Below are 17,471 nucleotides of genomic sequence, written 5' to 3'. Positions count from 1 at the left end.
CCCCATTAAGAGGGGGGTACTGTCATGGTTATGACATGGTTAATGTCCTGTTCTCACAGGGTTAACTTTTGCCGGCCTCTCTTGGGATCTGGGAGGGGTATTTATACTCACTCCAAACTAGCATTCTCTGTCAGTTATATTGCTGTTCTGGTGTGTCTGACCCCTGGTGTGTGTGTGTGTACTCTGTGTTGTTTGTTTGCTTCCCATGTATGACCCGGCTTGTTCCTTCACTCTGTACTCTGTCTCTCGTTTTGGTACCATTGTCTTTTCTTGTTCTGACCTCCTGGTTTAGCTATCGTTGCTCCGTTACAGTTTACCCCTATTGTACCGTCTAACGCCCGTTCTGGTTTTCTGATCTATTGCTACGTCCTGACTATCCATTCTGTCTAATCCTATGGTACTGTATTGCTATCTTGTGCTTTGACCTCGGCTTGATCTCTTTTTTTGTCTCTGTCTATGCCCCTTGGTAACATTGTCCTGTAGTTACCTTTCTAGGAGTTTCCCTGCAGCCCCTAGCTCCGTGGAGCATAGGCCATGCCCCCAGCAGTCACGTGATTCAGGTCCTGGAGCATGCATTGTCACCACTGCTGCCCGCTCCGCAGGTATCTTTGTGCACAGTCTTTGTACTCAGGACACACGCTCTGGCTCAGTGAGCAAGTGCAGTGTGGTGTTCCTGACAGCGGCAGTGTCCACGCCGCGTTGCAGTAGCAGCCACCTTTGCTTTCGCAGTTGCAACGCCGTCCAGACGGACGTAGTGCCGCCGTCTTGGGCTACTCCTGTGACCGTATACCGTGTGTGCGTTTGTTACTGAGTACTGTGACTACAACAGGCTCAGTCATTTGTGTTTGTACTTTTTGGCATCTCTGTAAGTTAACTGAGATTGCTCTGCGCACCTGGGTGAAGTTTAACCCTGTGTGCATTACTGCCATATTGCTCCTGCCACCGCTTAGCAGTGGTTACTACTACTGCACGGTGGACCCCGAGCGGCGAACGCACTTTATTATTATTTTTATTTAGTGCGTTCCGCCGTTCCTAACATTATACTAGCGCCAGGGTCTGGCTAGTGATGGCAGAACAGCAGCAACTCTTACAGTGTATTCGGCAGCTTGATGGCCGGCTGGCCACTCTTGAGAAGGCTCTCTCAGCTGCACAATCCACAGAAGCTGCTGTAAAGGCAATCACAGACGCGGTTTCCCGTATGTCCACATCCTCCCCCGTGCCGACAGTTACCAGCCTCCCATTGCCCGATAAATTTTCTGGCGATGGCGCCTCCTGTAGGGGTTTCATCAGCCAGTGCTCCATGCAGATGGAGTTACTGGCTACGCGATTCCCTACGGAACGGGCCAAGGTGGGGTTTATTGTTTCCCTGCTGTCGGGCAAAGCGTTCGAGTGGGCTACGCCTCTATGGGAGCGTGGTGACCCAGAGGTCCGGACCGCTGCTCACTTTCTAACAGCTATTAAGCAGGTCTTCCTCGGTCCACGGGTCACGCACGATACCTCTCTTCAGCTTCTAGCTTTGACTCAGGGTGCTCTCTCGGTTAGTCAGTATTCCGTCCGTTTTCGGACACTGGCTTCCGAGTTGGAGTGGTCCGATAAAGCCCCCATCCCTGTGTTTTGGAGAGGTTTGGCGGAGCACGTTAAGGATGCTCTCTCCACTAAAGAGGGTCCTGCCAGTTTGGAAGAGCTGATTGCCATTTCCACCCGCATTGACCTCCGTTTTTCAGAGCACGTTAGGGAGCGTGCTCAATCCAAACGGAAGGTTACTCCGACTCCCAATTTTTTTGAGCCTCTGGAACTACCCGAGCCAGAGGTTCCACCCCCAGAGCCCATTGAGGTGTCTCGCACCGTTCTACAGGCGTGTCCGGCACAAGACTCCAGTCGCGGTCTTATTTGTCAACACGCGGTGTCTCAGAACAACAGTGCCCCGCAACGGCCAAATTCTGTACCGCCGGGTAAGACCCTTGTTCCCCCCCACCTTCGGCCGAAGGTTCTTGCCTGGGCACACACGTCCAGGAGGGGTGGTCACTGTGGCTATATGCAGACCACAAAACTCCTGGCAGGGTCTTACTGGTGGCCGCACAGGGCTCGGGATGTTAAAAAATATATTCGGGCCTGCGCCTTTTGTGCTCGGAATAGCCTCCTTAAGCGAAGAGCAGAGACGCCTGCCGACACATGGCGGCGTTCCACTTTAACTTCCGCTCCCACTGTCTCCCATGGGTCCCTTCTCAGACCTGGCGATCTTGCCACCCCTGAGGCCTTCCACATGTCCCGGGTCTCTCTGTCATCTACTGGGACATCAGACTTGCCTGCGGATGAGTCTGAGGCCTATACCTCTTACGGGAACAAGTTGGTGGATTCTAAGGCTCAAGGAGGGGGGCCCTAGGAGGGGGGTAATGTTAGGAGTCGGATTTCTGCGTTTACTCAGCAGGGATCCAGATCCTCACATTCTGCAATCTCCTCCTATTTTTCCACTGCAGAGGAGATTGCAGAGGAGATTGCCTTGCAGCAAATCTCTCCTGAGGCTAAGTCCTTCTGTCCTCTTACTGGGCATGCACATGGGACGATTTCCCATTGGAGATCGGGAGTCATGTGCTCAGGTCCCGCTCCAGTTCTCATTGGTCCATCTCAGAGATCTGGAAGCGTGCAGAAGTTCCCGGCTGCTATAAAAGGCGCGCATGGCTGTTCCGCCATGCGCTATTATAGACTTACTTGCTGCTGTGTGTATGAGGACGGATGCATTATTCTCCTCTGCTGCAACATCCACACTGCTAACGTCCGACATTGCGCTTGCGCCTTGCCTTTGTCTTTTAGCGGCAGTGTCCACACCACGCTGCAGTAGCAGCCTCCTTTGCGTTCGCAGTTGCAACGCCGCACACACGGTAGGTCTAGACGGACGTAGTGCCGCCATCTTGGGCTACTCCTGTGACCGTATACCGTGTGTGTTTGTTACGTACTGTGACTACAACAGGCTCAGTCATTTGTGTTTGTACTTTTTGGCATCTCTGTAAGTTAACTGAGAATGCTCTGCGCACCTCTGTGAAGTTTAACTCTGTGCGCATTACTGCCATATTGCTCCTGCCACCACTTAGCAGCGGTTATATCACCTACTGCACGGTGGACCCCGAGCGGCGAACACACTTTATTATTATTTTTATTTAGTGCGTTCCGCCATTCCTAACAGACGGGATGATATGGGATATTAAGGGTAGTAGTCCAGCAGCTGTGACGGGATGATGTGGGATATTAGTGGTAGTTGTCCAGTGGCTCTGGCTGATGGGATGATGTGGGATATTGGGGTAGTAGTCCGATGGCTTTGACGGGATGATGTGGGATATTAGGGGTAGTAGTCCGGTAGCTCTGGCTGACGGAATGATGTGGGATATTATAGTGAATGTGGCTATGTGGAGTGGGTGGGGCTCTGCACTCATCTTTATATATATAGATATAATCATTATAATTTGTTATCACTAACCATAGTTAGTTACTATGCCCGGGCAGCGCTGGGCTCTTCAGCTATTACTCTATATAATGTAATGCATTTCATAGGCCAGTATTCTGTGTGTCTGTTCGGAGGCAATATTTGCTTTGTGCTGCTCCTGTCTGCAATACAATAATGATGACTTATACAACATTAACCCAATATAAATGTATTGCAGTTTATAGTAAAAATCATGGTCTTCTATAAGTGCAACCACAGGCTGTTTATCTTAAGAGCATCTTCATGACAGTCATAGGGGTCTTTATTAGAACCCTGAGTGCTATGGTGCTGTGATCTTGTCCCTGGATGGGCTGATGGGCATTTAGAATTTCACACCCATCATCCTCTAGGAATTGGGTGGGCCCACTCATGATTAGCGTCAAAATGCACATTTCAGTAATCATAAATCCTTGTAGAGGTTCTTGTGCAATAACGAGACAATAGACTTAATTTACCGTAAGTTTTGGAAAAAGATTGTTTATGTTTATATGCATATAAGGTGCTTACTGCACCATAAACCTTGTGGCCCTCCCCATGTTTATAAACATAAACAATCTTTTCTCCAAAACTATCCATCAGATTTTGAAACTAAAGTATGTCTCCTACCAGTGCCAGATTCTCAATCCCTACAAGTATCAATGATACCTTGATATGCATTTCGAAGTTGAATGACTCGCTTTAACTACTTTGCGACCAACTAACATAAAATTACATCATGTGGTGGCAGTGAGCATATGAAGCAGGGTTAGTAACCATACTCAGCTAATGACGGCAGTGTTACACAGCCAGAATTTGCCTATAAAAGCAGTGATTGAAGCAAACTCTGCCAACTACTGCTTATCTATTTAAATGGAGCTGTCAATCTTTCACAGTGTTAAAATAGCACAATCACCTGTGTGTCTGTAAGGGGTGGTGAGCAGTAGATGCATCTACAGTAGTCAACATCACACAGCACTCGCAAGTAAATGCTGCTATCGGTGGTTGGACTAGACAGACAGACAGGAACTAAAGGGTGGAGAATGTGTTCCCTGAGTAAAGAGTTTGAAGAGTGCACTTTATCAGGTGACAGCTGTAGCGCAGTTGCAAAATATAAAAGGCCAGGAAGATGAAGCAGGAATGTAATTGATGTCAGGAAGTGAAAGGAGCAGCAGAACGGGCTTGTGGTTAAGACTGCAGTAGAAGTACCTGAGAGCAATTTGGTCCTTGATCAGACCCAACTTCATAGGTGAAATACCGAAGACTTCGCAGGTCAAGCCCCAAAAGCCAAAGCTGATCACTGTACAGAGAGGAATGCCTTCGATCCTGAAAAATGTTCTGAGTGAACAGGGCCATTGCTTCCTGTGCAAACGTATGGTATTACTTGGGACAAGGTGCTAACTTGAATTGACTTGGGCCGAAGTGGACTGTGCCATAGGCCCGATAGGCCTTGTATGCTGATTTTGTGGAATCATCTACTTGTACATTGAATTGTTCCTATGAAAAGTAGTAATGACCGGTTAGGGTAATACTGTTGTTCCCTGACAGAAAGACCAAGGTTAAAAAATGTTAGATAATTCCCTTTAAATAGTGTCCTAAGTAGCTGAGCGCTGGAATATTGCCTGTATACTTCGTATATTATTGACTGTGTATCGATCTGCCTGAGTCGCTCTTATGGCGCTGTTGCATTTTCGGAAATTATTCACATGTTCTTGCACCATCTTTCATTGCTCGTGTGCGACATGATCGAGGAGAACCGATGGGTTGTCATGGCAGCTGACAGCCTCCTGAAGCCCCCACAGCTGCCATCTTTGATTTCTTGTGAAGCGAGAAGCACAACATCTGGCTGGACTTCATACGAGAATGTAAGTTTCATTGTATACTTCAATATTGTTGTATAACCCGTATAAAGTATAAGAGATTAAATGATCATAGGTTCAAGTTCCCTAATGGTACTAAAAGGTAATGTACATTTAAAAAATAAAATATGAAAAAATAAAGAAATAAAAAAATGTGACAAATAAACATATCTGGCATGGCTGCATTCATAAAAGACATTACAATCAAAATATAAAATGAATTAACCTGATCTATAAACACAATAAATGAAAAGAAAAAGTGAAATGCCAGAAATTGAATTTTTTCAGTTTCTGTAATTCTGCGAATACTGCAATAAGAAGCAAACAGAACATTTACCACAAAATTATGTAAACAGAAAAATTAGCACATCACACAAAATACAAACCCTCAAATAGGTGCATCGATAGATAAATCAAAACGTTACATGTCATGGAAAATGGCAACACAAATTTTTTATTTTTTTTTTATAAATTTCCCAAATTTTATTATCACTTAAGTAAAAAAAAATTTGATAACACAGTAATCATACTAACCTGGAAAATTATGTTACCAGGTCATTTTTACAGCACATTACTGTATAAGCAAACTCCCAAGAGTTTCTTTTCTTGTAAACTGAATGACGTCATTCAAAATTACAACATGTCCTGCAAAAAATAAACCCCCATATCGCTGTGTTGATGAAAAAAAAAGACATTTTTAAATTTAATTTAGAAAAGCTAGAATTGGCCCTGTACATGGTACCGAACCTTTAGCCTTCAGGAATGTTTTAGCTGACATAGGTGTAAAAACTTTAATTGGGTCCATGATTTGCCATTAAATAAGGCTGCTTTGGAGGTTTGGTAAATAAAACATTTTCATATTTTGCAGCATCAAGTTGCAAAATGTATAATGTTGCATCATAATATGTGACCCATGATGCAGAGCTGAAAGTACGCACCATTCTTTACCAAGATCAGAAATACAAATTCCCACACTTGCCCTCTTTACCCTTCTTTGAAACAAAAAAATGAATGAATTGAATTGTACCTTCTCTTCGAAGATCCTCTACTGTTTGCTCAAGATCTTTAACATTTTCATCTAATCCATCTGTAAAGACCAGCATCATCTACAAAGCACAAACACAATGAATGATTTGAGGAACAGAAATTCAGGTTATATGGATGGAAAATAATATAACAATGACTGCACATGCCTTTGCTTTTCCTGTATTTGTGTTTTGAAATGTCTTCCACATTGAAGTAAGAAAAGTCGATGTTAAATTGGAAGTGCCATTGACATTACTCTCTTTGAGGCTCTGAGCTAAATCTGGACTATAGGTGTGAAATAGAGGAGAAATTGATGTATTAGCATTTGGCAAATAAAAAGCAACGCTAATTTGAGGTTTAACACCAGGGTTGCAGCTTGGACTTCTCAAGTTCATCATGTTGTTTAAGATATCAGCAATATGGACTTCTAGATGGTTTTGTTGACTGAATAATTTGGAATTACTGGGATTGGATGAAATGTCAAAACCCACTACAACATCAACAGAACAATCTATAAGGAAAGAAACAGAAAATAAAAGTTGCATAACATTACATAGTAAGGAGTAGTCTATCTTATATGTACAAAAAAACAATAGCTATGAGGCACTTAAAAATCCATGTATCAACTAAGTTAAATGGGGGATAGCACCATTTGATAAGAAGCGATTCTAAACAACTTGAATAGAACAAAGTATTTTTGTTTACTCCAAATTATAAAAACAAATTGCAAGGTTAAAATGATTTAAAAAAGGGCAAAAGTCTCTGCCCCTGGAAGAAGCAAGGGGGCAAAACGCGCGTCGGGGCACAGGGGATCATCACCACCATGCTCTTACACTTCACCCTTCTTCATTCCAGTAAGTTCAGCTGGTACTTGATATATGGATTTAAATGGGGACTGGGTATCTCTTGCCTTAAACTATCCGCTTGACATTACTAAGTGGGAATTTTATTGATATTTGTTTTAGGGAGACTATATATATGGGTATATGTGGAGTATATTGGATATGCCTTGGGCAATAATTATATACTGAAATTGTTACCATTCTGCACATTGATTATGTACTCCCTATTTGTGATTGTTTAATATTTTCCTTTCTCTTGGATATACCATATGTGCAGCAAGAATTTTTGGGTTCCCCATAGGTTATTTGGACCTTTCTAGTGGTTGGTGTCCCCTTTTTGGTATGATCACGGTGATTATGTATAAGTAGCATTTTATGGATTTTATTAATGTTTGAATAAATAATTAATTTTTAAAGGTATATGGTTCTCTTCTCAACAGTGATAGTTTTAGTTTTATTAGCTGTCCTTCAGATTTACTGGTTGATTTATAGTAAGGAGTAGTTTGAGAAATTACAGGAATTAGAATATTGATCAATGATACATTATAGCTAAAGATGAGCAAATCTTTTGAAATTCAAATTTGCCAGCTTCAATAATTTTTTCCAAATTATTTGATTTACACGTACTTCAATTACTGTGAAAAGACATGTACCACATTTTGAGGTCTCATACATCCAACTCAACTACAGGCTCTTTAAAGGGGTTGTCACAAGAACAAAGTACATATTAAGTATTTGATCTTAGAAAAATGTTGTACAAGTGGGTGTATTAAAAAAAATGTTCCTGTGCTGAAATAATTTGCTGTGTCCAACCATGGAGAGCTGCTCCATGTTATGGGGGGCACATACCGGGGGAGAAAGCAAAACTCACTTATGATAAGAAAACATACCGATGGCATTACAGGGCTCACAGCTGCTGCTTTCTAAGGTAAAACATTTCACTTGTTTTATCACAGGAGTCAGTGTTTCTACCTTGTTACCAGCCCTCTGAGCTCATTATAAATCAAGTCAGTGATGCAGTTCCAGTGGCAGCTGAGCTCATATGTCATTGACTTGATTTGTGATGAGCTCAGAGGGCTGGTGACACAGTAATAACACTGACTCCTGTGATAAAACAGGTAGGAAAATGTGTCATCTCTGAAAGCAGCAGCTGTGACCCCCTGCTGTCATCTACAGTTCATACTCTTTTATGATTCCTCCCCTGCCAAGAGATGTGGCATGTGCTAACCATTATTATTCCAAGATCCAATCCCTTGAAGGCAAACACATTCTTAGTAATATCAAAGTGATTTCAATATATATGACTATAGGTAATAAGATGGTAAATATTTTTCACTGTTTTGTTGTAACATATTGTACATCTGTGATGTGTATTTAGTGTCTTAGGGCTTTTTCTCCCTATCTCTACAACTAAGCTATGACCTTTAACGTCCTCTTACTAATCAAATTTATTATAAAAATGGCTGCTTTATTCACTGCCTCTGCTACGATAGTCCCATCATACTAGTATTAAGGGGTTGTCTGGTACAAATTGATACGTCTACAGTCACTCTGTGTGACTGCAGACTTATGAATCTCCCAGCACATGCACTGTGCGCTGTGGGCATTCACTGGTATCTGAGCCAGGACAAGAGGGTTTATAAGGGTTATATATACTAATAGCCAGAGCCCGTCAAGTGGGCATGGCCTTGTTCCATACACTTGTATTGAGCGAGGATACACCATGATTAGTGATGCAGCCATCCAGTGGATGCGGCAGGCTAGAGCGCTTGGCTTCGCTGTATGCAAGTATATGGAGCAAGGCTGTGCCCACTGGCTGGGAGTATGCATAACGAATAAATAACCACCAATCCTGGCTCAGAAACTGGCCAATGCCTGCAGCACACAGTGTTTGCACAGGGGGGTGGATTTATAAGTTTTCAGTCACACGGAGTGACTGCAGACTTATCAATTTGGACCGGACATCTGTAACAATACCATGTAATGTGATTGCTACAAGGCAATGGGGGGAAAGTGCACCAGAGGTTACGTGAGCCTTCTCTTGCTATAAGATTCCCTTTCACATTGTGTTCTTTGCCACGTTTGTTGGTACTGTTGGGGCTTATGTCCAAACCCCCTGCAAAATGGAATTTGCACAATATGCACCAGCGGGGATTTTGACTATATATGTGCTAACAGAGTCAATGTGTGCTCTGTGGTGCAACATTATCGGATGTATACGCCTATTGGAGGAATGATGTACAACAGAGCAGATGGTGAATCAGTCTGCACTATTAAAGTCAATGGCCCTCTTGGTGCATATGCCCGAATCTTGTTTTGTGGCGGATTAGGACATTAGCCAAGGAAGGGACCAATGAACATAGAGCAAGGCGCAGTGTTAAAGCACCTTTACAATTATTGTATAAAATGGCATTGGAATTTTTAGTGAATCAAATCAAAATGCAAATTGTCAAATTTGTCAGGTCTGCCTAATTTCCAAAACTTCAACACAAATTTGATTCACACTGAATCAGTTTGCTCATTTTTAAAGAGAATGTGTCAGGTCATTTTTGCGTATGCTGCTAAGAGTATCCTGAAATAGAGCTTTTGCAGCCCTTTCAGGATATGTAACTTTTATTGTTATATGTTACCCCGTTGTCTTGCTGTTAGCCCAGGAAAATGTATTATCTTATGCTGACAGATCAAGCGTATGTTAATGGTAAATAAGTATTCACCCCTTCCTCCATCCTTAACCCCGTCCACTCCTCTGCCGGTGTCAGTGATTCAATCAGACTGCGGTATGCCCAAGGATCATATTGCAATGCTAGGACTGGCTGTCTGCTCTCCTGACCTGAGCGTGACAGCATGTATTTCTATGCAGTAATCATGCTCAGGTGATTATAGCAGATGGCTAGTCTGAGGAGAAGAGTCTTGAGGAGATCATTTGCATATTCCCAGTGCCTTCTGGGATAAGTGAAGAGTCTCCGCGAGCTCAACGATCACTGGGTTTTGGCCGTTGCAGCTGAAAAGAGGAAATCGGAAAACCAGGGGAAGAGTCTTGAGGAGATCATTTGCATATTCCCAGTGCCTTCTGGGATAAGTGAAGAGTCTCCGCGAGCTCAACGATCACTGGGTTTTGGCCGTTGCAGCTGAAAAGAGGAAATCGGAAAACCAGGGGAAGAGTCTTGAGGAGATCATTTGCATATTCCCAGTGCCTTCTGGGATAAGTGAAGAGTCTCTGTGGGCTCATCTTTCATCGTTTTTAAGAAATCTCAAGATGGAAGAGGCCAGGAGCCATTTGGTGAGCTGCATTTCTTGCTACATGTTCACAGACTTACCAGTGGAAAAGCCAAACTTCACATGCCACAAATGCAAGCTTGTGTCCCTGTTGGAGGAAAAGTTGCAAAATCTCGAAGAGAGGTTAGCTACGTTGAAGATCATTAAGGAAGGTGAAGAGTTCTTGGACAGAGCAGAATTATCTCTTCATGTTACAGAAAGAGAAGAAATTCGAAGTGCACCTGAAGAAACAGAGGAATGGAGACATGTGACCCAGAGAAGCAGGAGGATCAGGAGGCAGTCAGCACCCATACTGCTCAGAAACCAGTACCAGGCTCTCACGCAGGAAAACAATGAAGAAATACATCAGGATAAGACTTTGCCAACAAGCAGCAACCTTGTACGCCTTCAGAGTCCTCCTGGATGGAGAAAGAAAAATGTTGTGAAGAAGAAACGGAGAGTGGTGGTCATGGGGGATTCCCTGTTGAGAGGAACTGAGGCCGCTATCTGCAGACCGGATATAACTTCAAGAGAAATGTGTTGTCTTCCAGGTGCAAAAATTAAAGATGTGTCTGACAGGATATCAGGACTCTTCAGACCTACAGATGACTACCCATTCCTGCTACTACATGTGGGGACAAATGACACTGCAAGAAACGACCTGGAAACCATCTGCAGAGACTTTGAAGACTTAGGCAAGAAAGTGAAAGAACTGGGAGCGCAGGTGGTCTTCTCTTCCATCCTCCCAGTGGATGGCCATGGAACAAGGAGGTGGAATAAGATTCTGCAGGTGAACAACTGGCTACGTCGATGGTGCCGTCAGCAACGATTTGGATTCCTGGATCACGGAGTGAACTACTTATACGATGGACTACTTGCTAGAGATGGGGTGCACCTTACGAAGACTGGTAAGCATGTATTTGGAAGTCGCCTTGCTACACTTGTAAGGAGAGCTTTAAACTAGAACAACATGGGAAGGGAAGCAAAAGACCAGAAAAAGCCATACACCTGACAAATGCTATTGAGAACTCTGCTATTAGAAGTGGAAAGGAAGAACAAAGACGAAAGAATCTAATTAATAAAAATATTGGAGAAAGAGAAACCAATCACAAACTAAAATGTTTCTATACTAATGCACAAAGCATGGGCAACAAACAAGGAGAATTGGAACTACTAACACAGGAAAAGAAATATGATGTCATTGGAATCACTGAAACTTGGTGGGACAATACACATGATTGGAATACAAGACTAGAAGGATACAACTTATTTGCAAGAAACAGACTTGATAAACGAGGAGGGGGTGTCGCATTGTATGTTAGAAACGCGTATATCTGCACAGAGATTGAAGCTTCAGAGACTGGGAGTTCTGTGGAAACTGTTTGGGTAAGAATACAAGGACAGAACAATGGAAAGGACACCATTGTAGGCATTTACTACAGGCCGCCTGTGCAAGCTGAAGCTATGGATGAACTCTTTATGCATCAAATGGCCAAGTTCTCCAAAAAATATGACATAGTTGTCATGGGAGATTTCAACTATCCAGACATTTGTTGGGAATCTCTCTCAGGCAAAACTAACAGGTCAAGGAAATTCTTATCCTCTCTTGCTGACAACTTTATCTTCCAAAAGGTAAGGGAGAAAACAAGGGGAACTGCTACCTTGGATCTAATCCTTATAAACAGGGAGGAAATGGTTGAGGAGGTAAAAGTGGCTGGGACCCTAGGAGGTAGCGACCATGCTATTTTAGAATTTTGGATAACTAGAGGCGGAAGACCTGTGAAGACTCAGACGTCAAGGTTAGATTTCAGAAAGGCAGATTTTAAGGGATTCAGAAAGAGAATTGGAGGGATCCAATGGCTGGATATCCTTAAAGACAAAAATGTCCAGGAAGGATGGGAAATCTTGAAAAATGAAATTCTCAAAGCACAGTTGTTAACAATTCCGAAAAGAGGGAAGAATAGGAAGCAGTTAAGGAAACCAGGATGGATGAACACAGAACTTAAGCACATGCTAAAAAGGAAGAAAAAAATGTTTATAAAATGGAAAGAGGGAGGCATATCTAAAGAAGAATATAATGCTGTCTGCAGAACCTGCAGGGCACAAATCAGATTAGCTAAAGCTGAAAATGAATTGAGGCTTGCAAGAGATGTCAAAAGCAATAATAAAGGATTTTGGGGATATGTCAAAAGTAAAAGAAAAGTCAAAGATGCTATAGGATTTTTACAGGATGAAAATGATGAAATGGTAAGACAGGATGTTGAGAAGGCTGAACTTTTAAATTCCTATTTTGCATCTGTTTTCTCTCAGAAAGGAAATGTAACATCAACTGTTATTCACTGTCCTATTAAGGGAATAGAAGAATCCAGGATATCTATAAACAGAAAGATAGTGAGGAAACACTTAGCTAGCCTAAATGAATTCAAGTCTCCAGGTCCAGATGAATTACACCCCAGAGTGCTGAAGGAGATAGCAGAAGAAATTTTTGAACCCCTCTCTATAATCTTTGAAAATTCTTGGAGAACAGGAGAAGTGCCAGAAGACTGGAGAAGAGCAAATGTTGTTCCTATCTTCAAAAAGGGGAAGAAAGTGGACCCAGGTAACTATAGGCCAGTGAGTCTGACTTCTATACCAGGAAAGATCTTTGAACAAATTATTAAACAACATGTATGTCAATACCTGGATAAGAATGAAGTGATTAAACAGAGTCAGCATGGGTTTGTAACTAATAAGTCATGTCAGACTAACTTAATTTCCTTCTATGACGGTATCACTGATTGGGTGGATCAAGGAAATGCTGTAGATATAGTATATCTTGACTTCAGCAAAGCATTTGACAAAGTCTCTCATACAATCCTTATTGAAAAAATGATTAAGTATGGAATGGACAAGGCAACTGTTAGGTGGATTCATAACTGGCTTAGTGATCGGACCCAAAGAGTGGTCGTAAATGGCTGCACATCCAGTTGGAAGAATGTCTCAAGTGGGGTACCACAGGGCTCTGTCCTGGGCCCTGTATTGTTCAACATCTTTATCAACGATTTAGATGAAGGAATTGAGGGTAAACTGATTAAATTTGCTGATGACACAAAGCTAGGAGGGATAGCTAATACTAGAGAAGAGAGAGAGAGGATTCAAAAAGATTTAAATAAACTGGAGAAGTGGGCAGCAACTAACAGAATGGTTTTTAACAGGGAGAAATGCAAAGTACTACATCTGGGCAATAAAAATGGAAAAAGCATATATAGAATGGGAGGAATAGGGCTAAGTGACAGCACATGTGAAAAAGACTTGGGTATACTAATAGATCACAGACTGAATATGAGTCAACAGTGTGATGCAGCAGCAAAAAAGGCAAATGCAATTCTAGGATGTATTAACAGAAGCATACAGTCTAGATCACGTGAAGTCATTATTTCCCTCTACTCCTCTTTGGTCAGACCTCATCTGGAATATTGTGTCCAGTTTTGGGCACCACATTTTAAAAAAGACATCAACAAACTGGAGCAAGTTCAGAAAAGAGCGACCAGAATGGTGACCGGTCTGCAAACCCTGTCTTATGAGGAAAGGTTGCAGGATTTGGGAATGTTTAGTTTGCAAAAGAGAAGACTGAGAGGAGACTTAATAGCTGTCTACAAATATCTAAAGGGCTGTCACATTGTAGAAGGATCAACTTTATTCTCATTTGCACAAGGAAAGACTAGAAGCAATGGGATGAAACTGAATGGGAGGAGACACAGATTAGATATTAGAAAAAACTTTTTGACAGTTAGAGTGATCAATGAGTGGAACAGGCTGCCACGAGAAGTGGTGAGTTCTCCTTCAATGGAAGTCTTCAAACAGAGGCTGGACAGACATCTGACTGGGATGATTTAGCGAATCCTGCTTTGAGCAGGGGGTTGGACCAGATGGCCCAGGAGGTCCCTTCCAACTCTACGATTCTATGATTCTATGATTGCATTGTAATCCTCAGGTGTGTAATATGGCAGTCTGACTGCATCCAATCAGTGATGCTGATGTAAAGGGGTGGAGGGGATTATGGACAGAGGAAAGGGGAATGTAAATTTGACATTAACATAAGCTTAACTAATATTCCAGCACATCTTCTTACTAAAAAATAGAAACTTTATTGAGAAATCTTCATTAAAAATCCAAAAGCAGGATACAGGTTAAAAAACCATGGTGAAGACAAGCATTTACGCATTTCGACTCAACAGAGTCTTACTCATAAAAAGTAAGACTCTGTTGAGTCGAAACGCGTAAATGCTTGTCTTCACCATGGTTTTTCAACCTGTATCCTGCTTTTGGATTTTTAATGAGGATTTCTCAATAAAGTTTCTATTTTTAAGTAAGAAGATGTGCTAGAATATTTGGATTTCAGTAGATTGTCTATCTATAGCAAAATGTCATTTTTTGGGATGTCAAGTTTAAGCCCTGTAGGCCTTACAACCATTAATGTTGCTTCTTTTTCTACACAAGTCCATTTCAAGATAAGTATGTACATTGTAGATATCAAATAACAATATAATGATGCATCTAATCATTTCAAATGGAAAACTGTAAAGCTATAGAAGAGTTTAGACAGTACTCACTGTTAGATGTTCGCTCTTTGCATATATCTCTTACAAATCTCTTTTTAATTTTTTTTAATTCATCAAAATTGTCAACAGAAAATCTTGCGCTTGCAGATCCAGCAATCTGAAGAAGCTGCGTTTCAGACACCTGTCCCACTCCCACAGCATAGGTGTAAACACCTTTCTTTCTGAGAGCTTCTGCAGGTCCTGCAACTTTATCGTATGAGACTCCATCTGTTACCACTAGTAATATCTGCTGTACACCTTCATTAATACGACTATTCGCTGCTTGACTCAGTAACGCTGAATCTGTTTTCGTCAGAGCCTCTCCAATGAGGGTGGATCCACCAAGTTTGTCAATCTCGTTAACTTTTTCTTTCAAAAGTTCCTTGTCCAAATATGTTTTCAGTTGAAATTCTGTTCTGAACAAATCACTGTATTGAGCAACACCTACATGAACTTTGCCAGGACCGATGTCAAAATCCTCGATTACAGAAACCATGAATTTTTTCATTTCTATAAAATCTGTGTCTGAAATACTACCGGATCCATCGATTAGAAAAGTTATGTCTGCTTCTGTTCTTTCACATTCTGCAAAAATGTCATTATGATAGAAAAATGAATGAATGCTAAATAAAACAATTAAGGCGTAAATACAATACGCATATCAAACATTTTAATAAAGAAACTGGCCTTATAGGCGTCATGACTATTTAGAAAACCTTCAGAAGTAATAATTGAAACCAAATGATCTCTTTATTTTCATATCAGTTTTTGGCTTTACTGTTGACATATTTCAGCCTACTGCTTTTTGTAGAACAGGCATAACTTGACTTGCCTTGCATTAATCATATCGAATACAATTGGCAGGCTGCTAAAATGTAAATTTCTGCCTACTCAATCATTTTTTGTTACTATTTTATATTTTAGCTTTTTTTGCAATAAACTAAGTACATTCAGGCCTCTGGTCACAGATTACTGGACAATTTCTGTTCACGATTACTTAAAAAAGGGGCATTTTCTTAGCGTGACGCTGAATGTTTCTACAATTTAACCACATAAAATTGTTAGCATGATGCTTCCATTGAGAGAATTTACACACAATATTTATACGGCATTTTTTTTTAACTTTTTGCTACTGTAAAAAATATTAATGTGACACTTGCATTGTAGTAAGTTTCTATTCTTTCCTCTCATAGATCATATTTGTGTCTAGCCTAGCTCCTAAAATAAGGAACAATTTTAGTGTAATCTCCAATGAGCATATAAGACATTTTAAGTATTTTATTGATAGAAAGGTCTACTATTTTAACACGAGTTCAACAATTATATAAAATGGCCCTCATTTTGGTTAGAGTCCATGAGTATTAGGATTTTTTTTCAGACTTCAAATTTCAAGACCCTTTTCATATCTAAAAAGACTTTTATTTGACCATTAATTGTCTTCTTCTAATTACCCCTTCATCTTCATGATAAGGTTCAATTTATGAAAAGGTTTAGCATCAATGTGTGAAACTATAGAAATGTTTTCATACTAATTGTTATATAGACCGCACTACATAGATTGCTTCCCGATCCAAACTTGTAGACTCATATATTATTATTTATTTATATAGTGCCATTAATTCCGTGGTGCTGTACATGGGAAGGGGGGTTACATACAAAGTTATAGATATCGTTACATACAAAGTTATAGATATCGTTATCAGTAAACAAATTTACAATGACGGACTGGTACAGAGGGGTGAGGACCCTGTTCTTGCGGACTTACATTCTACGGGATAATGGGGAAGAGACAGAAGGTCGGGGGTGCAGCAGCTCAGGCAGTGGTGAGGCGGCAGAATGGTTATTGCAGGCTATAAGCTTTCCTGAAAAGATGGGTTTTCAGGTTCCGTTTGAAGGATCCAAGGGTGGTGGATAATCGGACGCGTTGAGGCATGGTATTCCAGAGGATAGGGGATATTCATGAGAAATCTTGGAGGCGGTTGTGTGAGGAACGAATAAGTGTGGAGGAGAGTAGGAGGTCTTGGGAGGATCGAAGATTACGTGAGGGAAGATATTGGGAGATTAGTTTAAAGATATAGGGAGGGGAAAGGTTGTGTATGGCTTTTTAGGTCAGTGTTAGTAGTTTGAATTGGATTCATTGGGGAATTGGGAGCCAATGGAGGGATTTGCAGAGAGGAGAGACAGGGGAGTAGCGAGGAGAGAGATGGATAAGTCGGGCAGCAGAATTGAGGACAGACTGGAATGGTGCAAGAGAGTTGGCAGGGAGGCCACAGAGGGGAGTGTTGCAGTAGTCAAGGCGGAAGATGATGAGGGCATGTACAAGAGTTTTAGTAGTTTGAGGACTGAGGAAGGGATGGATTCTGGAAATATTTTTGAGTTGGAGGCGACAGGAGGTGGCAAGAGTTTGGACGTGTGGTTTGAAGGACAGGGCAGAGTCGAGAGTTACTCCGAGGCA

The 17,471-nt window shown here is 41.6% G+C and overlaps 2 protein-coding genes across 2 annotated transcripts in view; one reads left to right on the top strand and one right to left on the bottom strand.

Annotated features, from left to right (window-relative positions):
- The window catches only part of LOC141084736 (collagen alpha-6(VI) chain-like), a 177,975-nt gene that overhangs the window by 132,999 nt on the left and 27,505 nt on the right, over positions 1–17,471 (bottom strand). The window contains exons 8-10 of the mRNA XM_073569619.1: positions 15,029–15,601; positions 6,507–6,850; positions 6,341–6,419 (exon numbers count right to left, since the gene is read on the bottom strand). Of these exons, the coding sequence (XP_073425720.1) occupies positions 6,341–6,419; positions 6,507–6,850; positions 15,029–15,601 (996 nt within the window). The remainder of the gene's footprint in view (positions 1–6,340; positions 6,420–6,506; positions 6,851–15,028; positions 15,602–17,471) is intronic.
- Positions 985–15,278, top strand: LOC141084516 (uncharacterized). The gene is made up of 2 exons (XM_073569276.1): positions 985–5,319; positions 15,107–15,278. Exon 1 carries the CDS (start codon positions 1,067–1,069, stop codon positions 2,381–2,383), a length of 1,317 nt encoding a protein of 438 aa, XP_073425377.1. The 5' UTR covers positions 985–1,066; the 3' UTR covers positions 2,384–5,319; positions 15,107–15,278.

Source organism: Dendrobates tinctorius, unplaced genomic scaffold, assembly GCF_039654945.1.
Source record: "Dendrobates tinctorius isolate UK_male_01 unplaced genomic scaffold, ASM3965494v1 ptg000005l, whole genome shotgun sequence".
Taxonomy (NCBI): Eukaryota; Metazoa; Chordata; class Amphibia; order Anura; family Dendrobatidae; genus Dendrobates; species Dendrobates tinctorius.
Note: the sequence above shows the minus strand (reverse complement) of the source record. Positions and strands in the feature narration are given on the sequence as shown.

Bases quoted from the DNA above. Each gene is read 5' to 3' on its own strand.
- LOC141084516 (XM_073569276.1), top strand. From the start codon at position 1,067: ATGGCAGAACAGCAGCAACTCTTACAGTGTATTCGGCAGCTTGATGGC.